Source organism: Carcharhinus amblyrhynchos, chromosome 29 (genome assembly GCF_965287045.1).
Source record: "Carcharhinus amblyrhynchos chromosome 29, sCarAmb.v2.hapA, whole genome shotgun sequence".
Taxonomy (NCBI): domain Eukaryota; kingdom Metazoa; phylum Chordata; class Chondrichthyes; order Carcharhiniformes; family Carcharhinidae; genus Carcharhinus; species Carcharhinus amblyrhynchos.
This window is the reverse complement of record NC_137352.1, coordinates 23,764,765-23,774,255: the sequence shown is the minus strand read 5'-3', so window position 1 is coordinate 23,774,255 and position 9,491 is coordinate 23,764,765. Positions and strand designations below refer to the sequence as shown.

Sequence of the window (9,491 nt, the reverse complement as noted above, 5' to 3'; positions counted from 1 at the left end):
AGGGAAAGTTCAGTTGCTTTCAGCACCTGGGCCAGCTCCTGAGCTGCAGTGTTACCTGAGCCCCAGCCAGACAGGCAGCTTTATCATTGATTCTAATCCCCCCGCCCTGCAGCTCCGCTATTGGCTGATCTCAATGCTATTTCATGTTGAAGTGCTGGATCTTAACTTCAGCGAATAGTCTCCCAAGCTCCCACAAACCCTGTTGCATCTACACATTTCGCAGAACCTCAGTCATTAAAAAGGCAGCTCACACGGGCGGCGTTGGAGGAGTTTTAGTGACAAGAGCCACAAGAGGAAAAGAAAATCTCCTTTGGACTGACAGCGGCCCGCCAAGAGCAGAAATGAATCTAAATTTCACCTCCCCCATACAACAGGTTTCTGCCCAGCGGCCAACGTCTTTCTTCATCGAAGACATCTTACTCCACAAGCCCAAACCCCTGAGGGAAGCCCCTCCCGTTTCCTTCGCCAGTTCCTTGGCATCTCGGGTCCCTTTGCTGGAGTATGGATACCCTCTCATGCCAACCCCGACCATCCTGGCACCTCATCCTCACCACCCACTCCACAAACCGGAGCATCATCACCCTTACTTCCTCACGTCGCCCGGTAAGTCCCCTAGCTAAACGTGACTGCTGAACTGCCGGAGAAATAGAGAGGGATTTTGACTTGTTAAGAGGGTTCCTCAACCGGATCCCCGCGGGTGTGCCCAGGATAAGGTGGGGTGGGTTCGATTCGAAACTCTAAACCGTGTGTGTTCTTCTTAAGTAACAGGGCTGTTAACACTTGAGCAAGATTCAAACTTCTCTCCAATGTATGAAGCCACCTCACAACTGCGCAGTTCGCGGGAAATATCTATGTGATCTGTCAACAATGCAATTTCACCAGAGCTTTTGGGCAACGCCAGAATTCCTGTAATAAAAAGTGTGCTTATTCAAACATTAAACAGGACGCAGGGCTGAGCCAATGTTATATTCATTTTAAAGTGGCCGCGCTTCCTTGCACCAGAAACAGAACATGAAATAGGATTTTTTTTTATGATTACACACACATACACACACACACACACACACACACACATTGAATTTCGAACTATTACACATAACTTCGAACTATGAGGCAGAATGTTTTTTGTTAAAGGGGTGCCTGTGGAAATACCGCTATCGTTTAAAAGTGATCAGATTTCAAACACAAATTTAATACTCCAGTACTGCACAAGTATCACTGAGAATGATTTAAACAATTTTATTTTATCAATGGAGCCCCTACTACACAGAGGCGAGCTTTAAAATCCGCGAGTTTTTCGAGTGGTTTTACTATCTTTTAAAATCCTTTGCTTTGCAATGAAATCTGAATGCGTTCGTTTCTGCATTATTTTAAGACAATTACTTTAAAATATACACCTTTCAAATGACATGGAAACACTCGCAATTGTTTATAAAGCTTCTCAGATGTTACTGTCATTTCAAACATCAACCGTCACCGGGATTTCAGTAAGGTCCCTTATTTCCGGAATAAATGTGTTAATTCGATGCATTCTTTCAGAGTTAGGGAGAGCCCAACTGCCCCTGAGCTCCACATTCAACTCTAGAGATTTACCGGTACCCGGGTAACATGAATTCCGCCAAGGTAGAAAATAGGAAATAACTCTAAAAGTTCGTTCTGAAAGAGAACCCTTGTATTGCCCCTGTGTAAAATGTTTGCGAAATACATTGAAACGGCCAAACACCACAACGAAACGATATTAAATTTAAAATACTGTTCAAAAGAGAAAAATCGTGTTTATAATCTGCAGTAAAAGGGATACAGCAAAATCGTACGATTAGCATTATATTTTTAAAAATCACATTCCTCGATATTAATTCTGCTTATTTATTCGATACAAATTAAACTTGGAACAGACCGCCTAAAGTATGTAAAACTTTGAAATAGTTATTTAGGGAACGGTAGATTCGTGTGCTGGTGACAGTAAGCTTGGGCTGCGACAAACACTGATTGTTAGATTTTTAAGCAGGCTATCTTTAAACTGAAGTGCAACTAATCCTAGACTATTTCAGCACAGTCAGAGAGTTAATCATCAATAATGTACACTCCCTAACTAGTGTGAACTATTGTTTGAGGGAGGGTGACTGGGAAAAGGATTCGCACTCGCTATCAGATGTTGACTTCTAATCCTTAGAAGTGAAATAGAATCTAGGATGTATTGCAAATACAATCGACTCTAATGTGTATTTTATTTAAACACTAATATCAATAACTTTAAGCAAAGATGGTCTTTAGTAATACAGTAAGAAGTCTCACAACACCAGGTTAAAGTCCAACACGTTTATTTGGTAGCAAACGCCACTAGCTTTTGCTACCAAATAAACTTGTTGGACTTTAACCTAGTGTTGTGAGACTTCTTATTGTGTTTACCCCAGTCCGACGCCGGCATCTCCACATCTTTAATAATACGCCATACTATGAAGCAAATATTATTCTAGCAGAGACACAGAAGAAAACAGCAAGTGGTTGAAATGTAGCCCTTAATTTCTGCATGTCCGTTTATAATTGAACTGTACTGTGATAAAATCTGCCTTTGATAAAAGCTCTATGTTCTAAAGTTAGGCAGCGGGACTAAGTAGGCGTATTGAAGAGATAGGCCGGTATCAGTTTAACAATTTCACCGGGGTGAATTTATTTGGTGCCACGTTTGGTTCCATCGCTTGAATACGATTCACTAAGACAAGATTTAAGTCAATTCACCATTTCAATGAAAACCAGTGCCTCTCGAACGTCTGGCATGACAGGTTAAAGTAAAAGACAACACACTTTTATTGCACTGATACAGAATCTGAACAAACGGACAGGCGCTAATTTGTTCGATAAATGGGTAAATTTGGGAAAGGCATTCGAAAGATTTCACTAGCAAAGCTTCGGCAATTCTTCAAATTAGAAAGCAATGAGGGTGTCTCTAATAGCTTATCAAAAAAATGGAAATGACATAAATGCGAACATGACGCATTATTTTATTATTATGGACTGATGGAAAGGGTATTTTAACCGTAATTATTGGTAAATAGACAAGGGATCAAATATTGTCGTATTTGTCAATGTATTATTTTAATTCGCCTCTGATTTTAAAAGCGAGTTTGTTATTCGTTGCTTCTATTGTTTGCCTCTAAAGGATATTTATAATATCTGCATTAAAAGAGTATTTCAAAGGCGGGTGGGTAATTTCAGAACTGATTGGGTCGCTCATCCCAGTCTTGAATAGTCATAATCCGCTATAAATTAAGAGCCAGAGTTAAAGTTGCACAATATTTGTGTGTAACTCTTGTTGTAATACCGAATTAGGATTGATATTCATCTCCGGGTATTATCTCTCTGTTATCAGTAGGTATGCATGTGCCCGCTCTCTTCCAACACCCTCCTGAGCTCCCAGGCAAACACTGCAGGCGGCGGAAAGCCAGGACTGTCTTCTCCGACTCACAGCTTTCCGGCTTGGAGAAACGCTTCGAGATTCAGCGCTACCTGTCAACCCCAGAGAGGGTGGAATTGGCGTCGGCACTTAGCCTCTCGGAGACACAGGTACAGCCGGAGAAGCAGCCGTCGGGAAGGAGGGAGATGCATGAAAATAATAAAGGGAAATAGTGCAGCCCTTCACAAAACAGAATTTCACCCTCCCTGATACAAACAGATCATTAGAGAATTCTTTTAAAAAATCACAATACAGACAGATCTACACACATACATGCAGAAACACACAGACACACACAAATACACAAACACATACAAATCTATACATAAGGCACACACACACTCATACCCACACACATATAGAAACACATACATGCACACATGTGGAGATACAGACAGGCAGATATGTACACACACGCCCATGCAGAAACGCATACGTACACACATGCAGAAACACACAGACACATGCAAACTCATACACACACACAAACACAGACACAAACCCACACAGAGACAGCCCCACAGGCAGACACACACACATACAGACCTACACACAAGATACACATACAGACACAGCTCTCCCCTCCCCTCCACACAGACAGACAGACACACAGACTCACACACAGACAGACACGCACACACAGGCACACACATACATAGTCAGAGACTCACATATTGTCGTACACCTACCCAATCAACTCACATATACACAGCGATACACGCATACGGACGCGCACATGCATAAAGACACACCCACACACATACACACGCACACAGACGCAAACACACAGATACAGACACAGAGCCATATATACGGACAGACATACCCACATACCCCACACACAGGCACACGCATACAGACAGATTGATACACAAACACGGACATAAAACACACACACTTTCACCTCCTCCCATACACACACGCACACCAATTCCATATATATTTTGAAAACATTGAGATTACCAAATGAAAACCAACCAGTGGGAACAAATTATAACATATTTTTAGAGAATTTGATCTTCCTACAATCAGGTGAGACACAGGCGAGCAGCAGTTTATCAGTTCAACATCAGAGCCTCTGTAGTGAGACAGAACCGTCGGCCCCTATCAATCAGACGGTGCAAATTGGAAAGGCAGCTCTTAAAAAAAACGCTTGAAGTCCCGGAATTTAATTCAGAAATATCCAACCTGTTTCTCTCCGGAAGTCAGAAGGCAAAACGGAAACGTTTCCATTCGATTAGATTCAGCTGCACACCTTTCTACAAATACACAGACTAACGCTACCACTGTAAACTCACACACACCCCCAGCAAAGAAATCTAATTAGAAACACTAATACAATGAGCCACACTTAAATTAACGGACAACACGTCGGGAACAAGAAACTAAACCCAATCCTCAGAATGGAAGGTGAGGAGTGGGTTCTGAAGCTCCAACTCAAACGAAAAGAGTGAGCACAGAAACTGAGGGCAGATATTCAGACTTCAATAAATACACATGTAAGAGAGCGCGGACTGACAGTTGTTGTTTTAGTGAGATTATCCTAATAAAGACATTTCTGACATGTTCAAAGATATCGATTCACCCAGTTCCCACATTTCAATGACGGTTAAATGTAGCCCTTCTGAAATGAAATGCTACCCAAATTTATCCGTCCCATAAGGTCGAATTTTGGGATACACTTCACATGCTGAATCTTACGCCTGTATTCATTCTAACGAATAATCTGCAATGATAACTTCTCTTTTGTCTCCGAAACCCATCGGACACAAAAAAGGCGTCCTTAACCCACTTCAGAAGTTTGACCATACTTAAATTTATTTATTAGTTACAAGTAATTTTACATTAACACTTCAATGAAGTTACTGTGAAAATCCCCTAGTCTCCGCACTCGGGCACCTGTTCGGATACACGGAGGGAGAATTTAGCATAGCCATGCACCTAACCTGCACATCTTTTGGAGTGTGGGAGGAAACTGGAGCACCCGGAGGAAGCACACGCAGAATGTGCAAACTCTATAGAGGCAGTAACCCAAGCCGGGGGTCGAACCCAGGTCCCTAGCGCTGTGAGACAACAGTGTTAATCACTGTGCCACCCTCTAATTAACTGATTATCGCAAAGCAGTTGATAGAATTATCTGTTCATATTGAAAGTTTAAATTTTATTTATTAGTCACAAGTGAGGCTTACATTAACACTGCAATGAAGTTACTGTGAAATAATCATATACTTTAAGGGAGTGTTTAATAATAATAAGGATCATTTCTACAAGCATCAATAGGAATCTGTCTGCACAAAAGTCAATGCATGTTTGGAACCAAGAGCAATTCGATTTAAACATTACCAACCATTCCCAGAATGATTTGACCTTAGTCGCTGCCGATTTCAGCCTTTTAGCTTCCCAATCAATTCTGGCGCTTTTCCCTGAACTCTCATATGGTGGGCTAGCCTGTACATTTCTTTGGGAAACTCCTTAGTGTTAATTTCTCCCTGAGCTCCTTCTTGCTTGGGTGTTTCCAGGTCAAGACGTGGTTTCAGAACCGGCGGATGAAGCACAAAAAACAGTTGAGGAAATCCCGGGATGATCACGGCCAGAAAACCTCAGGCACCGAGGAGCCGTGTCTGGAGTCCAGCGTTAGCGAGGCAGAACTCAACCAGAAAAGTTCCGCGGACATCAAATCTTTAAGCAGCCAGAACGCTTTCCGCTTAGAGGACCAGGAGGATGATGTGGATATAATTGAAGACGACGATATTTGTTCTGCGGATCATATAGTGTAAACTAAGATTAAAACAGATAAGATAACGACTACACGACAAAGAACTGTTGCCCCGCATAGGAAATATGTTGAAACTGTTGGGTCTGTGAGGAACATTAGTGTTGCAACGCGACCTGGTGTGACCATCTCCTGAAACATATACCTTCTAATCCGCAACTCTGATGTTCTTTTCTGTATATAGATAAGTTACGCAAATCTAATATTTATTTCAAGTTTATTGTCGAGAATAAAATTCGGCTGAACAGATGCCTGATGTTATCTATACTATATTAACAATTGTTAGGCTTTTAAAAACAACAAAAACATATTTTATAGCACTTGTAGACTGTCTGAATCTTGTAACGATTTAAAATTATATTCATGTCAATAAAATGTTAATTTGTAAGAAAGTAACTGTTAACTCATACGGCGACATGGAAAGGTTTGCCGTCCCGTATTCGGATTTAAATGTATGGAGTTCAATATTTTTTAACCTTGTCCGTTCTTGTATCAGCGTTCCTCTTACAAATTCTCAAACCACTTCCCCACCCAATGCAAAAGATTTCTGCCAATAAAATTTGAAAAGGATTTAAGCTAGATTCTATCGGCGTTGACATTTATATATATAGTGCGTATTTATTAATGTCACTACATTTTTTACACCCTACATTGCTTCCTCAGGCATCAGTGTTGTAACTGAATAATCCAACCATTTAAAATCGGGAGAACATCTGGTTTGTGTTTTTCTCTGCGTAATATATACTGTACATGGTATTTCTTATATAATGCATGGTATATGGGATTCAATTCTAGTAAATATACTGTATGTGTTATCCTATGAATAATATACAGTATGGAATATTCTCTACATATACAATGTGCTGCCTCTATACCATATAAACCGTGTGTGTTAGCTGTCAATAATCAACTGAACAATACAAGACTTTGCCTTAATGTTTATGTCATATACCCAGCCTGAACGTAGTCAACCATTTTTCTATCCTTCTGGCTACGGAGAGCCACCCTTACATTGTTAACCGATACGCAATATTCAAACTGTAAATAAGTAGAACAGGTGGAATTTCTTCAAACAAGAAAACAGGCATGGGTGTAATTTAAAGACAGAAATATTGTACAGGAGTCGAAAGTCTTTTAAAAAAAAATCTTCATGTCAACATGAATTTTAATGGAATTAAATTGCTGGATTTTCGAGTCACTCTTTGGAGAGCACCGTCAACTGCTCTTCATTTGATGGGAAGCACTTTGGCGCTGGAAAGCTGTCATATAAATACCATAGTAATGTTTTCTTTAACAATGTGTGCATGGGCTTGGCTTGCAATGAGACATCAATTGGAGCAGATCATGCTTTCAACATATCAGTAGATCCAGCTTGATCTGTTTAGGTGTGAGGCATTTTTTTTTCAGGCACATTTACACACAGGGGATGCTTGGAGAGGTATGTATCAGAGCAAACGTGATGTCGAATATATAACTAATCTCGGGTCGAGCCTTCACGGGTTGGTGGAAGGAAGGAAGTAGATCTGGAGCCGGAGAGAAATCCCCTCAAGGCGGCTCCATGACATATTCCCACCTCCCCGGATTCTGCAGGGGAGGAAATCCAACCATTTGCGGCAAGTGAGACCGTCCCAGGTGAGGCTGTCAGCCGCCCAGAGCCTCGGGAGCTCCTTTTATTCCCCCAGACCCTTCTTCGGGATGGGGGCTGGGGAGGGGGTTCTTGCCACAACCATTTCCGAATTTCCGACCCGTACTTGATCCGATGGGAGGCCCAAGAACTTAAATTCAACCCCAAGTGAGCTATTAACCACTTAACATTCAGGTCACCTACAGTTAAATTATTCTCTCAAACGCAGTGTCATTTCTAAAGAAAATTACAAGTTGTGTGTGAAAACTATACTTGAATCAAGACTCTGGCAGAATGGCAGAGAATTGGAGTAATGCATCGTAATCCTGTATTTGAAAGGAGTATAGCTTTATCTAGCCCCTATTGTAATTAAAACAACGGTGACACAAACATAACAATTCCAGTTAAGCAATTAATCATTTAACAGTCTTCACAACTTTGCAAATATACTTCCTACATACATCCAAGATTTTATTAATAATCTGCAAATAATCTACCTACTTTTTTCATAGAATCATTGCAGTGCAGACGGAGGCCGTTCGGCCCATCGAGCCAATTCTAGTAGTTATACATTTTTGACGTGGAATATAGAATTGGTAAGAAAATGATAGAAAAAAAAGACATAGACCAGTAACAGAAATTTTTTCACACGATAGAAATTCTCATTTAATAACCAGTCATTAAAAAATTCTGCGATTTCGTTTCTTTTTGTTGTAAAAATATTGTCACATGACAAAATACCTGTCCCCAGAGTCATGGGTAAGAATCCAGGAGCTGCATCAAGCTCATCTGTTGATGCCAGGGCGCTAGACTACGTTCACCGCCTTCACAAGTGGCGCATTAACCAAGCACAGCACAAGTTCTATTTCTGTCTCTCTCACATGCACACCAACGCTCACATTTCTTCCCTCAGAGTTTAAAATGGTCAAAAGAATCCGGCAGATTAGCTACAAAGGAACACTTTTTTCCTGGCTGGGGTCATGAAGGAACACAATCTTAAAAAATAGGAAAGCATATTTTTCACCCAATTTCTGGTAGGAATTTAGCATTCTCTTCCCTAAAAGGCTGTGTAGATGTTGGGGCAGCTAGAACTTTCAAGGCTGAGAATGATTTTTTTTATTTGGGGTTAAGACCGGTAAATGGAAGGAGGGACCAGCAATTATTCACTTGCATGGCAGAGCAAGCTTGAGGGGATAAGTGGTCTACTCTTTTTTCCAATGTTCCTATGTTCTTCTGCTTGACTAATGGCATGCGTTAATGATGTTGAAAGCGGTGGTTCTGTGGTACTTTCACTAGGCCAGTAATCCAGAGACCAATGTAATGCTCTGGGGATCCAGGTTCGAATCCCAACTACAGCAGCTGGTGAAATTTGAATTCAATTTTAGATATCTGGAAATAAAAGTCAAATGATGTCTCTGAAGTCATAGTTGATTGTTGTAAAAACTTATCTGGTCCACTGATGTCCTTTCAGAGATAGGTAGGTTCTTGGTTGGTAAGGGGATCAAAGATTGTGGGGGAAAGGCAGGAAAATGGGGTTGAGAAACTTATCAGCCATGATTGAATGGCAGAGCAAACTTAATAGACTGAATGGCCTAGTTCTGCTCCTATGTCTATGGTTTAATGTAATTTCCCTGACAACT

General features: G+C 40.9%; 1 protein-coding gene across 1 annotated transcript; it reads left to right on the top strand.

Annotated features, from left to right (window-relative positions):
* The first annotated feature begins 341 nt into the window (after nt 1-341).
* On the top strand, nt 342-6,231 carry bsx (brain-specific homeobox). Its single transcript, XM_080214796.1, has 3 exons — nt 342-603; nt 3,374-3,564; nt 5,974-6,231. Exons 1-3 carry the CDS (start codon nt 342-344, stop codon nt 6,229-6,231), a joined length of 711 nt encoding a protein of 236 aa, XP_080070922.1.
* Nucleotides 6,232-9,491: the final 3,260 nt, after the last annotated feature.